General features: G+C 39.2%; 1 protein-coding gene across 1 annotated transcript in view; it reads right to left on the bottom strand.

Annotated features, from left to right (window-relative positions):
- The window catches only part of LOC114361051 (triple functional domain protein-like), a gene marked incomplete at its 3' end in the record, with an annotated part of 52,140 nt that extends 36,804 nt beyond the window's left edge, over positions 1–15,336 (bottom strand). The window contains exons 1-8 of the mRNA XM_028315966.1: positions 15,173–15,336; positions 11,924–12,139; positions 9,208–9,403; positions 8,638–8,751; positions 7,936–8,116; positions 4,254–4,477; positions 2,941–3,044; positions 2,045–2,196 (exon numbers count right to left, since the gene is read on the bottom strand). Of these exons, the coding sequence (XP_028171767.1) occupies positions 2,045–2,196; positions 2,941–3,044; positions 4,254–4,477; positions 7,936–8,116; positions 8,638–8,751; positions 9,208–9,403; positions 11,924–12,105 (1,153 nt within the window). The remainder of the gene's footprint in view (positions 1–2,044; positions 2,197–2,940; positions 3,045–4,253; positions 4,478–7,935; positions 8,117–8,637; positions 8,752–9,207; positions 9,404–11,923; positions 12,140–15,172) is intronic.
- Between the last annotated feature and the right edge of the window lie 2,385 nt (positions 15,337–17,721).

Here is a 17,721-nt window from a genome sequence, read left to right as displayed (position 1 = left end):
GCTGTCAAAGTGTAAACAAACTTTATTTTAAATGTGCGCAATTGATTTTGTGTTTTAAATTGCTAAAATCTTTTTATAGTCGTGAAAGAAAAGTGGTTCACAATGTGTTAAAGTATTTGTCGAAGAGAAATACTAAGGTTTCGGACAATATTTTCATTGAATAATGTTTCCGACAAAGGTTGTCAAATTGACTGACATGTTTATCGTATAGTACAGTCCACTATGAAAATTAGCTGTGGTTTGTTTCAACTACCTATTTTAAAGTTTTTTATCACTTTGTAAGTGTTGAATTTTATGGAATTGGGAAAGAAGTACCGAGTTTGAAGCGTTCATGAGCAGACATTGCAGTTGAATATTCAAGTTCAGAATTTGATTATTGATGAATAATAAAATAAATCCTACTAGTTCGATTGATGGTTTCATTTAATTTATTTAAATCAGGTTACCTATAGTATAATCTTTTTCGTTAACTTATGAAAATATCAAATTAGCCCGTAATCCTGAATCCTGATACATAAAGTTAGCCTATTAATTTAACACAGGTACGACTGCACTCAGTGTTGCACTATCAAATGCAATTGACGCGCCTCTATGCCAGGGTTTTTATGTTCCTGGTCAGGCTATAATCAAGAAGAAGAGTAGATTCGATTACAAAATGAAACCAAAGCTTTATCCTACGTTAAAACAAGACGTAGTAACTGAATTTCGACAAACGTTTCTTGGACAGTACGTTACTCGATTCTATTTAATATCGACATGACTTTATTGAGACACTACGTTACTCCGAAAAAGGTAAAACACGTGAGTGGGATTAGCATAACTTAATTGGATTTCGGAAATGAAAGAAAAATCCAATATCGCCAAATATCAGATATAGGCTAAATGTGTGAAATGATATAGAAACCCTCTAGTTTTCAATAAGATGAAGATCCATCGATTATGGTTGATAAAACCACACGCATCGCTATCAACGAAATCGTTAACGATGTAATGGTTCTATCCACGTAGTTGTGAAAAATGATTCATAGCCTCTCAGCACTTTGAATTCATATGCCTACAATATTTTCATTAAATACGATACGAGTAGACGATATGTACTAAGTTGACTTTATTAAAAAAGAGAAATTTTAAATTTTGTTACAGCAACGCATGCAATTTTCGGTACATTTGGTACAGCTGTAGTATTTTTTTAATAACGAGCTGTACAATTAATTATGCACATTGCACATAATACTCGTGTATAAAAATTTATTAACGGCTACCACTGATAATACAAACAGCACGTGTATATTCATTCATTTATGAAGAAAACTTCCTAGAAACCAACTATAATTTGATATATCACGCTATTGAGTTATATTTTACAAACAAAAATGTTCCTATGTAACGCACAACTGCATAATTGTGCCCAATAATGCGGTCAAGCAATCAATCATTTTCAAGTGATTCAGCATAGTTAAAAAGAATTACTTTAATTGTATTGAAATGTTTTACCAACTCAGTTTTACTATAATACAGGAAACACAAACGAGTTCATATCCGTATAGAAAATGAGTTAATTATGCACCGTCGGATGCGATTACTTAAAAAAACGGTGGAGATTTAATTATTTAATTACACGTTTAACTGTACAAACCAATATGTTAAAACAATACAGATTTTTTGAGGGCTATGAATGTATGTGAAGTATGACAGCAACACGATTCTGCAAAGATAATGCCAAAAGCTCTTCAACCTGAACTCCAACTTACTGATTCTGAAGAAACTAGAACACCAATAGATTTCCCGGACAGAATCGACAAAAGCGACAATAGGCGGAGCACATAGCCCAAAGTCGGGATGGCCTTTGAAGCGTGCTCAGAAACGTTTTCCAACCACAGACGTTATGTTGGCTAACCTCGAACTTGGTAGGTGGGCAAATCAAAATCGGTAGTAGTGGAAATCCTTTGTCTTTGTACAGCAGCGACGTCTTTCGGTTTAAAAAAGAAGTACAGACAGACACAACAGAAGAAAAGTAAGCAGTCATCAATAGTCTCAAACTCACCGGCGGAAAGCTGCTTGTAAGCGCGTTCGAGGCGATGCGCAAGCGCCGTGATGTGGGCTTCGGCGTAGTGGCGCTTGTCGGCCAGGCGTCGAGCAGCAGTCGTCACACGCGCCACGCTGGGCCGCCCGCCGCCGGTGCACGCTGCGGCGAACCTAGAAACAATGCACAAAATGATCGAGACTGTTCTTCTCTAATCAATGAAGTTATACCACAGAATAATAATAAGTACTACGTACAGAAGTTTTACTTCGCGAAGGTATTTAAAAAAATGTATGCTCAATGTCATCAACAATATGGTGTAATTTAGCCTGTCTCAAGAGTCAAGCACCATTTTGTAGACAAACGTCAGTGATCGGCACTGCGCCGAAGCTATAGGGCTGACTTCGGTAAAATGATGTGACGTGAGGTGCCAAACTGCGGAATATGGCGGAGGAAATACATGATTTTGCATGAATTATCATGAATAATATTAACTACTTATTTACCTCTCAGTGTCTTGACTTGACTTACTTGACTAAGTCTTGAGGCAACTTAAAAAAGTACATTATGTGTTTTTATTATTATTTAGGCAGTTAAATACTACACAGTATTTAGTACACCATTTTCTTTACTTTCTTCCATCATACAAAAGAATACGCGTGCGTGAGTCAATGTTCGCTCGTATGTGAGGCCTTGTCGAATAGTATCCTGTATGTGGGCCGTCGTGCGTGTTTTGTTTTCGATGTAAACTCGCGGAGATGAACAGGCCTGGTTATACTGTCATATGCGACACGTTATATTACAATTAAATAAGGAGCTCCACTACGGAGTATTTTATAGGTTTGGTAATAAGTGTGTATCTTCAGATTTATCACGTATACTGAATGAATTTAGGTAATCAAAGTTAATTTAGGTACCTAGCGTGTTCTTCTTGAAGGCGTTTAGCTGCTGCACAGGATCTTCCGATCTCGACGTAGGTAGCGAGAAACGCCGTGCGATGGTTTACGATCCATTCGAGCATCTGCAACAATAAATGAAACATTGGAGTGATGATGATAAAGAAAGGCAAAGGCAAGAATGTCAAAATATAAGAAAGCATAAAGGCCTAAGCTATATTCCATATTATCAATAGACAATGGTACCGTAAAAGGTGTAAATCAAATTATTTTGTGAAAAATAAATATAATAACGTGTCGTCATTTACTGCCTCTCTTTGAAAAACCAACGCAACTGGAAGCACTGGTCGAGCTGCATCTTCTTGTGCTGCCAGAGTTTGTGCGCGTGCGCGTGGGCAGATCGCACGCACAGCACCCGTGAGCCACAGAGGAACGCCACCTCGTTTAGAGACTGTTTTTGTTATAAGTATAACCAACCTTCTCGCAGTCCTGCTCGAACAGCCGCAGCTGGAAGCACTGGTCGAGCTGCATCTTCTTGTGCTGCCACAGTTTGTGCGCGTGCGCATGAGCAGATCGCACGCACAGCACCCGCGAGCCACAGAGGAAGGCCTCCTCGTTTAGCGGCTGTTTTTGTTATAACCAACCTTCTCGCAGTCCTGCTCAAACAGCCGCAGCTGGAAGCACTGGTCGAGCTGCATCTTCTAGTGCTGCCAAAGTTTGTGCGCGTGCGCGTGGGCAGATCGCACGCACAGCACCCGCGAGCCACAGAGGAACGCCACCTAGTTAAGCGACTGTTTTTGTTATAAGTATAACCAACCTTCTCGCAGTCTTGCTCGAACGGCCGCAGCTGGAAGCACTGGTCGAGCTGCATCTTCTTGTGCTGCCATAGCTTGTGCGCGTGCGCGTGGACAGATCGCACGCACAGCGCCCGTGAGCCACAGAGGAACGCCTCCTCGTTTAGCGACTGTTTTTGTTATAAGTTTAACCAACCTTGTCGCAGTCCTGCTCGAACAGCCGCAGCTGAAAGCACTGGTCGAGCTGCATCTTCTTGTGCTGCCAGAGATTGTGCGCGTGCGCGTGGGCAGATCGTACGCACAGCACCCGTGAGCCACAGAGGAACGCCTCCTCGTTAAGCGACTGTTTTTGTTATAAGTATAACCAACCTTCTCGGTCCTGCTCGAACAGCCGCAGCTGGAAGCACTGGTCGAGCTGCATCTTCTTGTGCTGCCAGAGTTTGTGCGCGTGCGCGAGAGCTGATCGCACGCACAGCATCCGTGAGCCACAGAGGAACGCCTCCTCGTTTAGCGACTGTTTTTGTTATAAGTTTAACCAACCTTCTCGCAGTCCTGCTCGAACAGCCGCAGCTGGAAGCACTGGTCGAGCTGCATCTTCTTGTGCTGCCACAGTTTGTGCGCGTGCGCGTGGGCAGACCGCACGCCGGCCAGCTGCGCACGCACGGCGCCCGGCGAGCCGCAGTGGAACGCCGCCTCGCCGCCGCTGCCGCTGGCCTCCGCGCAAGCTGCCTCCGCCGCCTCCAAGCGCTGGAGGACGCGCTCGCCTGGACAGGTTAACTCGGTTAGTATTGAGATAAAATTAAAACACATTCGATTTTCATTACATAACACATACATTTTAATGATACATTTAAATTCCTTTTGTACAGTTTTAAAAATAGATGGATTCTGGAGCAAATGGTCTGCAATGGAGATAGAAATTAAATAGAAAACTGTCACTATGTGTGAAACTATTTAGCCACATTGCCAGGAAAGATGGAGACCTTGAACAGCTCTGGATCATTAAGAAAACCGAAGGCAATCGTCCTGGAGGCCGAAAACTACAAAGTAGAGTGATCGTTCGCTAGCAAGGAGGGTTAGGGTTGTCGTCTGAGGTTTGAGGTACATATTCAACCGCCAAAACATCTTATAATAGCTCTACATCTGATTGTCGTTGTTATATGAACATCTGACAAATATGAGGATAGGAGGCCACCCTTACACTTAATCGATTCGCACGCATAATTAGGTTTAACCGCGGTGATTACCCAAACCAGAATTGACCTACAAACATACCTATTACATAGCGTCAGTAAATCAGTTAGTTCGATACTTGTTTCACATACTTCGAGAAACTATCAGAATATGTATTTAAGCGATTTGTCAACTAAACACAGCAAATACAAATACACATAATTCATTAACAGTCTAATAAGCCCATTCTCAAAATGCACATCCTGTATCAATAATACCATATAAATCATAAGTCGGAAATTATGATAGACTAGCGGCCGCCCGCGACTTCGTACGCGTGGATCCCGTTTTACCCCCTTCATCTATCTTACGCGGTTTAGATTTTTTCATACAAATGTTTTTTCCCGCTAACTCCCGTTCCCGTGGGAATTTTGCAACATCCTGTTGTAACTAAGCTTTGAGTTTACTAAGGTACCCGCATGCCAAATTTCAAGCGTCTAACTTAAGCGGTTTAGATTTTTTCATACAAATGTTTTTTCCCGCTAACTCCCGTTCCCGTGGGAATTTTGCAACATCCTGTTGTAACTAAGCTTTGAGTTTACTAAGGTACCCGCATGCCAAATTTCAAGCGTCTAACTTAAGCAGTTTAGATTTTTCATACAAAAGGATTTTCCCGCTACTTCCCGTGCCCGTGGGAATTCCTAAGTATCCTATAACCTGCCCAGGAGAACGAAGAATAATTGTACCAAGTTTCGTTAAAATCCGTCAAGTAGTTTTTGTTTCTATAAGGAACATACAGACAGACAGACAGACAGACAGACAAAAATTTTACTGATTGCATTTTTGGCATCAGTATCGATCACTAATCACCCCCTGATAGTTATTTTGAAAATATATTTCATGTACAGAATTGACCTCTCTACAGATTTATTATAAGTATAGAAATATACCTATCACGATTGCGGCCGATATTTACGACTTGCGCGCTTACTAAAAAAGCAAAAAATCTAGCACGTTTGTATATCTAGTTCGTTGATTACATGAAATAATTATGTTTCTTTCAATGATACCGTTAACACTATCATAATATCATTTTTATTTTTATTTTACACTGCTCCAAGATATTTATTTTCAAGAGTATATTCTGTTGTGTCCGTACTTCTTCTAAAGTCGCCTTTGTTAGCTATACCTCTGGACCTTAGTCAACAGTGGCGCCAAATGGTGAGCAAAAAAACGATAGTCCCCAATGCAAACAGATACAATATGTTGCTATACTTTAGTCCGGATTTTCAGCCGTTACCAATTTAAAGAACATTTAAAGTTTTGCAAAGCACTGGGATGTCTGTAACTCAAATAGATCCAAAACTCATCTGAATAACAAACGGAACACTTTGAATATTTTCACTGATTTTCAATAAAATCATTATGAGAACTGTAGGTACCTTCGTCATCAAAATACCACAAGCAATCGAAACACATGTCGACCGTAGCACGATTGTCGAACGACACGGATCGACAACATCCTACGGCATGTTGTAACGCACAACTGTCGGCCCGCGCTGAAAACGCTATTATACAATCCGCGACTAGGGTTAACCATCAACGGTGTGACTGGTTCCTCGGCCGCTCGACCGCGACAGCCAAATAACTTTGTTACGCGATAGACCCCGCCATTACACAATTCAATAATTTTCTATTACACATTCATCCAGACAGATATTAATCGCTTAATTAAACTGTGCAAGTTTCAAGACCAACAGTGCAAATTAATTGGTGTTAATGAATCAAGACGTTACTGTAATGACATGTTGCGGCGCAGATAGTGGTGGAAGCGGTAGCGAACAATTTTTAAATATGACTTTGTGGTGCTGGTGTCGGCGTTCGTGACACATACCTAGCATTACGTCCGAGCCAGTTGTCGTGCTGCCCGTCGCAAATCACGCGTGCGAATAGTCCGCAACAAGGTTTTCAAGTGACGGGAAACATGAAGTATTGTTTTTTTGCATACAAAACGCGGGTTCGCTCGAGTGGTCTGTCTAATACAATCAGCCATACATAAAGATGTTTTATATCCTCATATTTTCAATACACTTTCTCTAATCAAATAATCTATCATGCCATATAATAGTGTGTAAATAAAATCAGGTTGAAACACGAAATAAATTCCCTGTTCAATATGGTTTGTTTACACTGGCAATATGTTGGGTAAACACAATATTGTTTCGTGTTTACAAGTATTCAATATTAACGACTCAAATGTACTGTACGAGTATATTTTGTTGTTTCCACCAATAAATTAGGGATACCTGAGGCTCTTTCAAATGTTGAGCGGGACCACAGAATAAGTAATAGTACAGGTACAGAAGGATTACTCCGCAAGACGATTTAAATAAATGCGAGTCTTGCTACGACGCGATACAGTGGAATTCAGCTCGCACAGCACTACGTACCTACAATTTTATTCACCTACAAGTTTTGTCTCTTTCTATCGCGTGCCTCTGAACTCTTCTTACACTGTTAGGGTTGCTGTCTAGTGAAAAAATAATTAATCTACTTATTTGTAATGAGGTACGTTACGTATGTAGGTAAGTATGCATTCATTATGGAAAACCTTGGGAGAGGCCTTTGTCCAGCAGTGGACGTCATTTGGCTGAAACGAACGAACGCATTCTGAGCAGTAGTCATAGTAGGTTAGGTTCCTATACTATCCTAAGAATTATTGATTACCTACATGGCCAACATACTTTTCAGCATCTTTGGGAAGCGAAAAAAAAAGATAAATCCGGTAGATTTCTTTTCGAATTTAAACACCCGAACGCCGTACAATATTTCTTTCTCTTTATGTCCATTTTTAAATAATACTTCGATCATAGAATACAACCACGTCCTGACGGGCGCGCGCGTGACACTCGACTGATATAATACCCGCCGGCGGGGCGCTTCGCTGTAGGTAATTATCGGATGTACCGCGCGGAGTGAGCTAGGCCTGGCGGGACGTTATTCTTCCATTTGGGGGATCGCACACGTGAAATTGTTTGCACGAACTGACCTTGCGCCTCTAGTTCATCCACGGGCACCTTGGCGAGCCGCTTGCTGATGTCTGCGTGCGCGTCGATGGCGCGGCGCGCGCCCGTCACGTCGTCGGCGAAGTCCGCGCGCGCCACGTCCTCCTGCAGGTCGTCCAGCCGATCGATCAGCTCGCCCGCTTGCCACACCAGCTCTTCTAAGGCCTACGATTACAAATTATACTTTAGAAGGAAGACACATAATAATACACTTTAAATGGTACACATAAACGTGTGCCAGTCCCTGGCTTAACACAAGCCTGGACAATGTATGCCCCGACGCTGATTTTCAGCAGTTTGAGCCTCGCATGCAATAGGTAATCAAAATCACCACAAACTTGACGTTGAATTTGCATGACGCTGCACGTTAGACGCTAAGCGTCCCCGCAACATGATTTTTGCAACGCATTTGCGTGACGCGGAACATGTTAAGAGAGAACGCAAGCGCGACATTGTCACTATTTGAAATAGTTCTTGTTGAGCGAAATGTTTCACAAAATATTACTCTATTTGCTTGCTAATGTTTTTCAATAAAAACGTCGTCAAACCATAGAATAATAATAAGTACTCAGTCAAACGTAGTCCTACACGTGTGCAAAGCCCTATTTTAGATAAACTATGTCACTAACAACAAAAAAAATTTATGTAGAGTTCCTGAACTAGCTAGGTAATACAATATTTCTTACCAATCGCAAATCGATCCACTGCGCGTGATCATATTGGAGTGTGCCATCTAAATCTGTTGTTACTTGTGAGCTATCTATCACCTTGGGAAGTGCCTCTAAGCTAATCATGGTTGTCTGAAACAAAACACGAACGTAAGTATATTGTAGATCCTGGCTACACATGAGTTCCAGCGGTGGGAACGAGAGGTGAGAATAGTCCCGTTTCTGTTTGCAATAGTCCGTTAGTATTCACAAGAGAACAGTAAAATATGCCTAGAAATATCTAGCCGTGTGGTGACGGCAGAGTAGAATACATTTGTCACCAACCCCTACTCTTCCCGCGGGTGTCGTAAGAGGCGACTTAGGGACTACACATCAAACAGAGAATGGGCAGCAGCGCTCTCTGAAAAACATCAATCTTTTAAACTGCGATCTCCAACCCGCCTGCCAAGCGTGGAGATTATGGCAAAACCCTCCACTATAGTGGAGGAGGCTCATAGTCCAGCAGTGGACTGTAAAGGGCTGTTGATGATGATGATCTTTAATAGAGGACAAAAATACTACATATTGTCATCAATTATAAAAACTTACCTCAAACTTGTACTTATGAGCTCCTATCGTTGTGCGTTGCTTTTGCCAGAAATTGTCAGGTTTGACAACCAATGCCTGGTGGACGGATGAGGAAAAGTGTTCTTGGAGAACTTTTAGAATGGGCTTTACAGCAGCCCAAGCTGAACCATATCGCATGTCAATTAGTATCGTGAAGCCATGCGATCTGACAGAATCACTGTAACAAAAAGAAATAACATAACAGTTACAGTTACTTACTCCACATTTCCATCGTAAGCTATAACATCCTGGACACGGATAAAAGTGCCTCGTGCATTGATGCCGGCAGGTATTTTTGAGGCAAATATAATGAGACGTTTAAAAATAACTTGCCTCAGGCGGCAATCGTAAGTACTCGAGAAATAATAACATTAAAAAATGATAAAATATGCGCTAGTCGGGAGATACGCGCGACGCTTTCTTGTCGCTGTCTTATGGCAATATGCGATGATTACCTGATAGAGACAACCGACTGATATATTTATGGTCTTTCATGATGCTATTCGTGTTTTTTTCAGCAAATATTTTGTTATATCTCAAGCAAAACACATTAAATTCCTATTTTACTTAGAACCGCGTCGAAAACCTAACAACGCCGTAAATATTGCATCTAGTATCAAAAATTCAATTAATTTAGTTATGCCACCACCTACTGAATGCTCAAGTCATTAAGAATATGGAAAACGTTGAAGCACAACATACACAAAAATCAATAAAATAACAGTATGGTACAGCACTGTTTTAGAATAAGATGACGTCATTCACACGATTGAGTGACTGTGGCGTGGCTGAACAACCGTTTATGGATTTTCTCGCACTTACTTAAAAAAAATGTGTTTACCGCTTTTAAAAAATATTCAACGTTTACTACACAAATTCATATCTGCTGTAATCCTTACAACTCAGACTCATTAGCATGTCAAAATCACTTTTGATTAGACGTTAGTTTTGAATAACTTTGCAGTGATTCATCAGACATAACATCACTAGCAGTCAAGAAAAGATAACTGCGACGCGACGTGTGAACATTGTATTTATTTTAAGATTTATTTTCTGTTTCTATTTGAATATTGTTAATATCCTTGGCTACATAAAAACATATTAATTATTACGAGATGATAAACAAAAACCTCTAATCAAAATAAATGTTGTCATTTATTGATTGTCAAGTATAAACCTAACCCCATGGCCCCAAATATTTTGATAAGTCAATTAACTTTGGTGCGCAAATAAACATTAATCGAACTAATATCCTTCATTAACGAATATTGCGGAGTAAAACATTTTAAATCCTTTTGTAGCCAACATTTCTTAATTAAAAATCATCATGCTAATCAACTAACGCCAAATCTTTAACGTACCTATACATAGAATTACTATGGTGCCTAGATAAATATTTCACTATACATGACTCAGGTAGACGTGCTTGCGTTCATCACACTTTCCGCTTGCTGGATCCGAACTTGGTGCCGCTATTTAAGTGTTATCATACATATTTTTTTAACAAAAACCACTAATAGCTTTCTAAAATACTTGCCGGAATTCGCTCCGATTTCTAATAAATTATTGTAATGGTTTTTGTGGACCTATTATAGCCTATGTAGTGTTGGATCATTGAATGATTATATTATAAATTCCTTCTTAATTGGGTCTTAACTAACTGAATCAATTTAGGAATGAAACAGACATGCTACTTTTAGCATCGATCGGCGCGTTTTGACCTCTTTTCGAAAGCCATGCTGCGATTATTAAACACCCCACACTCAAGTTTTCGACATTTTTTATGTGCTTTTTCGAAATGTGTCCGATGCGAAATTAATTAAATTGCGTTCATAAAGCCAATTGGTGGCATGATAAAGCGAGGCAATATTGTTTTGCAGTGAAGACCCAAACAATGGAACTTGATTACTCCTTGGAACAATGTCAAGTGGCCATTGTCGATGCGTGCAGTGCAGGTAGGGATACGAGTTATCTGTATGGCCAACAATGTGCGCACACATATGCAAAATCGCTTCTCGTAACGATCCTTGTTTGGTAGGTGGACCAATAAAGTAATGAGGTAAATTTATTCTCAGTATCAACTACCTTTATACACTGATATGAACATGAATAAATTGTAGAGCACTACTGAGATTTGATAATTATCAATGTTAGTTTTAAATAGACTTTCACTTACTTTCACTGCTTTCAGATTTAACACTATATCTGAATATTACAGTGTCATTGCATAATATCTAGGCATTTAGTGCAGTAAATGTTGCAATGTTGCAAACCAACAAATACTAGCGACCCGCCCCGACTTCGCACGGTACAAAGTAGATAAGCCAGCTTAAAAGATCTAAGCGCAAATACAAACCAAACTCCTTCGATTTATGTAGAGTTGATCAGGTACGCTAGTCACTATCTTATAAAAATAAAAAAGATCTTAAAATCTCCATGGATCGATTGCGATCACCTACGGATCCATGTAATGTGTAATTTATATTGGTTGATCCGCTTGGATGCAACAGGGGTCCATGATAATGTCCTGGATTTTGTCCTGTTCTGGACTTAAAATCACACACCATACAGCACAAAAAGAAAGTGTACTTACTCTTCCACATGAAGAATACAAAATACAATCCTACACGCAGGGGGTCCAGCCAAAACAAGTGAGGGGCCCTGTCTTAAATAAAATTAGCAATGATTCATAACATACCATGGTATACTCATTAAATAGTGCAGCAGGCGGCGGTAGTCATCTGGGGCGACGCGGTCGCGGCGCGAGTTGGCGGGGAACCATATGATGGGCCCCCCGCGGCGGTCGCGGCCCCCCGTCAGCGCCGCCACCCGCTCCTGCAGCAGGGGCAGCACGTCGAGCGCGCGGGCTGCCACCTCCATCGCTGGCCCTACCTATTGCTCGCTCTGGAGAATCCTGGGGATGATACATTTTGTTGTAGTAAACATAAAGGCGATTATAGATCGTTCCATCCACGAAGACGCGCCACACCAATTTCTGGTCGAGGGAAGTACAGGATGCGCGGAGTTTGATCTGAGCAATCTGAGCGTCATTAATGTAGTGTGCGTGTGCACTCATGGATAATTTAGCGTGTACCGATAACACTCGATCATTAGCGGATGAATCGTGCGGCGCGTCTTCGTGGATGGAACCATCTATATGTACAGCCCATCAGTATCGGCGTTGGACTGCTGGAGGAACGCTAGTGCTGGACTACTGTGCAGTGGTGAACCTGGACCACCCACTTATAACACAAAAATATTTAGTTGGAATGGTTGACAATGACATTATCATTTGATGTAAAAAAGACTGGATTCAATAAGCCAATAAGGGGGCGTCCATAAATTACGTGAGACTTTTAGGGGGGGGAGGGGGTCAACGAAAACCTCACTAAATCTCACGTGGGGGAGAGGGGGGGTTTCGAAAAATATCACGTAATTTTTCCTACAAGAAATAGAGTAAAATTGCCAGAAAACTGGGTTATTGAAGTAAAAAAAATGATTTTTTTTATTATGATAATGACAATTTATTCTAAACCGTCTAATCAAATTAAACTAAAAATGCCTCCATCAGCATTTGTGAACACTAAAGATGCAGAATAAATGTCGAAATTAAGAAAATTCGAAATTTAAAAAAAAACGTCATCGGCATCGCTATTGCGTAAAAAATTGGCCAAGTGCGTGTCGTGACACGCGCAGTGTAGGGTTCCGTAAGCAATTGCTTGTCTTACTAAACGACTGGAAGCTACGGAACCCTGCACTGCGCGTGGCACGACACTGGGTTACTGATTTTTTCATATAAATCTAATAGACTCGAAGCATAGACATGGCAAAATAGGCATTTTATTAAATATCACGTGAGATTAGGGGGGTGGGGGAGGGGGTCAGGCAAAATCTCACCAAATCTCACCAAGGGGGGCGGGGGGGTTGAAAAATGGCCAAAATTGTCTCACGTAATTTATGGACGCCCCCTAACTTTCATTACATTAGTTACAACAGTTAATTTGATCAGTTAAAGGGTTAAAACTGTACACTATTTTCATTACAAAAAGTACTAATTATATTTAAAAATAATTGAAATATTGCTTGTTAATACCTAATAAACAATTTATGCAACAACACAGAAACATTATTGTTTCTAATTATTTTAACAAATTACTACATTTCATTTTGCCTGCTATAATTTTTTGAATAAAATGTGTAAAATTCTTTAGGCACATCAACACAGACAATTTTTACTGTTTATCTTAGCTGCTGAAACTTAACTACGGAGTATCCAGTAAATAAATTTCTTGCATTCGCATAACTAATTTACCTATGCAAATGAATTTAAGCTATCCCGTTTTTAATAATAACTCCTTATAGATAGGAAGTAGAGTATTACCACAAACTGTTGTAGAACTACCCATTCATAAATTCAAAGCACATATTAAAAGTACCTTAATGAAAAAGGGCTACTATAAAGTCGATGATTATTTAAAAGATAAAAATGTTTGGGATACTTTACTGCCTAGCTCGCATAAATATTTATAACTTTGTACATTTTAAAGCATGTAAACCTTTGAAAAAGAGGCTGACAATAGTGACTGAGTTTCTTGCACTGCTTCTTCTCAGCACTGGCCCATTTATTGTCCTGAAGCAGTGGTAGGGTTAATACTGGGACGTGTAAAAGTGCTTTTTTTAAGCCTATTTACAGAAATAAATGAGTTTTATGAGTTTTTTATGAGTTTTATGTAATTGAGTAATTAGATAATAATCTATGTATATTTTTACAATATAAATGTTTTACTTCAGAAATTTATCTGTCAGTGATCTAAGGTTCTTTATTATACTTTTAAAAATATCCTGATGAGGTTACTCTATCATCATCATCAGATAAGTTATTCAAGTTTTGTTTTACTGTTGTTAATCTCCAGCAAAAATGTAAGACAAATTGCAAGAAACATAAAATTATATACTAAGCCCTAATTAGTAGTAATTGTAGATAACTTTCGTTCCCATAAACATTTATTTCTATAAAGTTATGAAATAAGAATTAGTCAATAATAACTGGGAATCTAATCTAATCCTACAAAGAACTGGACATAACACACATAGTTTTTAAGTAACTTGTTTCTATGCAGTAGTTTTATCAAGGAAATCTCACTCACAGAGCTTTAACAAGTCTGAGCGGAGCCATGATGAAGAGGTTCTTAAGAAAATAATAAGTCACATCACTAAACACACAAAATGGTTGTTAATAAATAGGAAAAGTTTTTTTAAGTACTTCAATTGTGGTTATTAGAACAAATGTGCAATTACATGTGGGTGGATGGGTGAATAACATGGATTTAATAAAAATATTAAAAACCTACTACCACTGTTATTTTATTTTGTTCTGCATACCTATACTGTAATACTGTAGCAATGAACAATAAAAATCAAATGACAATGCTAAGGTAAATAAAATTTGTGCTAATAACTACATACCTTTAGACCAATATGAGAAACCAACATCAACTGATCAGAACAATTGTTGGAAACATTATAGAGATAGATTCAAATACAAAGTACTATGTATTGACTTACATTACTGACTCAAGCATTAAAGCAGGATTACTTTTCATTGCCAATTTATTATTTTCATTTTACATTAACTGTCTGACATATTTTATTCTGATCATCATATCACCATTAGTAAGCTGCATAACAACAATAGGACCTGTGAGTTGTTCAAGAAAAATGTTTCTTTGTAAATCGCGACCAACGCCGAGATACGACTGGAGGTGTTCATGCGCACGTATATAACGAGATTTACTTGTTAAACAGAAGCGCATGTAATGTGCACTATTTTATATATTTCACATAGGCAGGCTTTTCCAAAGATTAAATAAAATCGTTGATGACAAATTAATAACGATATATCTACCTATGTCACAACAAATAACCTCAGCCATCAATTTGAACTAACCGTGATGACTCAAAGATGCCAATTAGTCAGGTATAAAAGGTTCGGCACGCATTATTGTCACTGTTGTTACTTCCACTAAAATATTAGTAAAAAATATATTCATTACTGCCCTAAAACTTAATAAAAACACACAAACTGGACAAAAATGACACTCAACCAACCACCACCACAATGGCGCGCTAGTGATGTTACATTTCAACCACCCAAATTAAAAAACCGGTATTAGAACTGAGCAATAAAAGTGATTTTAATCGATTCATTATTGCTAAGGAATTTAAATAATGCGTTGAGTAGTCAATCTAGGTAAAGTTTTGTCACTCGAAAACATTGGCCAAAAGACAATGCCGGAAATTGGCGTCTTTTTTTTTCGCGCGACCATCGACCAAACTTTGTTTTTTGATTACGAATTAGTGTAATAAACCAAACTTACTATGACATGTATACCTCTAAACTCAGTCTGAACTGAGTTACGAGCATTAGAAGTTTGATGATTTTCATACTAGATTTGCTTTTTGCGCGCAAAGTTTTGTAAGAAATTGCAACAAAATAGTGAGATTGTATGTGTAAACAAACAATACCATCCATTAAAGGCTCCAGACATCAGTATGGAGCAGAATCAGCGCAATAAAAAAAATAGCGCAATATTTTGTTGCAATTTCTTACAAAACTTGCGCACAGAAAGCAAATCTTAGTATGAAAATCATCAAACTTCTAATGCTCGTAACTCAGTTCAGACTGAGTTTAGAGGTATACATGCCATAGTAAGTTTGGTTTATTACACTATTTTGTAATCAAAAAACAAAGTTTGGTCGATGGCCGCGCGAAAAAAAAAAGACGCCACTTTCCATACAAAATCTGGCATTTCCATTATAACTATTACGAATTTAGTAACTTTGTAACTTTGGCTAGTTGTTCACAAAGTTATGAATAAAAAAGAAACCAAAGTAAAAAAAAAAGTACCTACTGAATTTGCAACTTCACATACCTACCAAACTGAATTAACATTTACCTCAAATGCGAGGATAATTCGATATTTTGATTATATCGTCGAGCAACGAGCATGCCCAATGCCGTACCGGGCATAAACTGACCTGTTAATACACACACTTCGGCACTTCGCCCTTACTTCATAACTAATCAAAAGTCGTTCATCTAATTTCCTTGTTAAAAATTACTGTTGTTTACATAAATTATGGCACATTACAACAAATTTTACATTCTAACAGCACTCTCTTTACATTTGAGAAAAGTTAGCTTAGTTTTTGTTTGAGTTAAAAAAAAATTCGTGCCAAAGAAATTAGGCAACCATTTTTGGCAAAACATCCTATAATGGCAGAAATGGTTTGATCTCAAGCTATAGGTACATCTTATCCAATATGTGGAATCACAGTGGAATTGTGGAGCTAGGATAAGGCATGGTGATCAGAAGAAGATTAATAGCCAAAAGCTAAAGATATTTTGTTATAATGAATAAAACTATTTGTAAAATCCTTGAAAATAACAAAATAAAGTTAAAATTTTGTCATTTTATCATAGCTTCAATCATCTATAAAAACAAAACTATTCTATGCTGCGGTTCACGTCATACACTTACCTATCAAACTTATCCAAATATCACTGTCCTTAATGTAATATTATGGTTTAGGAAGTAGTTACAACGCTCACCACTAGATGGCGCTGGAGAAAAGCTGCATCGCAGTGTTAAAGTATTTTTCCGATTAATGACCCTCGTCGATAGGTTGATTAATGTAAGGCCTCAGTACAGGCAACATTGTAGAAATCGAGGCCATCAAGGTGTGTCACCTGTTGGGGGGGGCACTGGCCACACGACCTTTCAGTGCGCCACTGTCATTGACCACAGTGGACTCTGTTTCCGCTCCGGTGAAGAAACCCAGGTTCCCAGCTGCCTGTTATGTGCAGCAGCTGGTAAGGCAAAGCCCGAACTCATGCTCGGGGCTCAAGATTGCCCTCAGCCGGCGCAATATTCGAAGCCGGCGCAGCAAGCCAGCAAGACGGCGATCCTCATGGATCTGTACGCGAGAGCATCTGCCCGCGTGCTTTGGAGGGCGACCATTTGAGTGAGGCTGCGACCAAAGCGTGGGGTTATGCACGTAAACGACTAAACGGTACCTTGTGTGCTACCCCACTAACTACTAAGTGTCACCCGAGGGACCCGTCAGGTTTATAGTGGGCACATAACCCATTGGATTCCCCGTACAGGTGGATATGCAAATCAGTGCATTTTCCTGGCGTATAAAAACCGGTTGACTCTGACTATAGGGATGTTTCCTGGGTAAAAAAGCAAGAGTTTTAATTAGTCCGTCAGTTAGCTAATCAAAAACTACTCGATACGTATTTTTCACTTTTTAAAATTAATGAAAATGTAAAGAGATAAAGCGTGCCAAAGTTCTAAAGAAAAGGCCCATGACGTTAGTGAGTGCATAAAAGTGCAGCACTTTGTGACGTCGCGCGGAACTTCAACGCACTAACTTTGTAATTATTTGTTTGATTGACAATTAAAAAATACGTGTCCAATATTTTTTTATATT

Source organism: Ostrinia furnacalis, unplaced genomic scaffold, assembly GCF_004193835.3.
Source record: "Ostrinia furnacalis isolate ACB-3 unplaced genomic scaffold, ASM419383v2 OfSCF5400, whole genome shotgun sequence".
In the NCBI taxonomy this organism is placed as follows: Eukaryota; Metazoa; Arthropoda; class Insecta; order Lepidoptera; family Crambidae; genus Ostrinia; species Ostrinia furnacalis.
The sequence above is the reverse complement of the archived record's forward strand: the minus strand, read 5'-3'. Positions and strand labels throughout refer to the sequence as shown.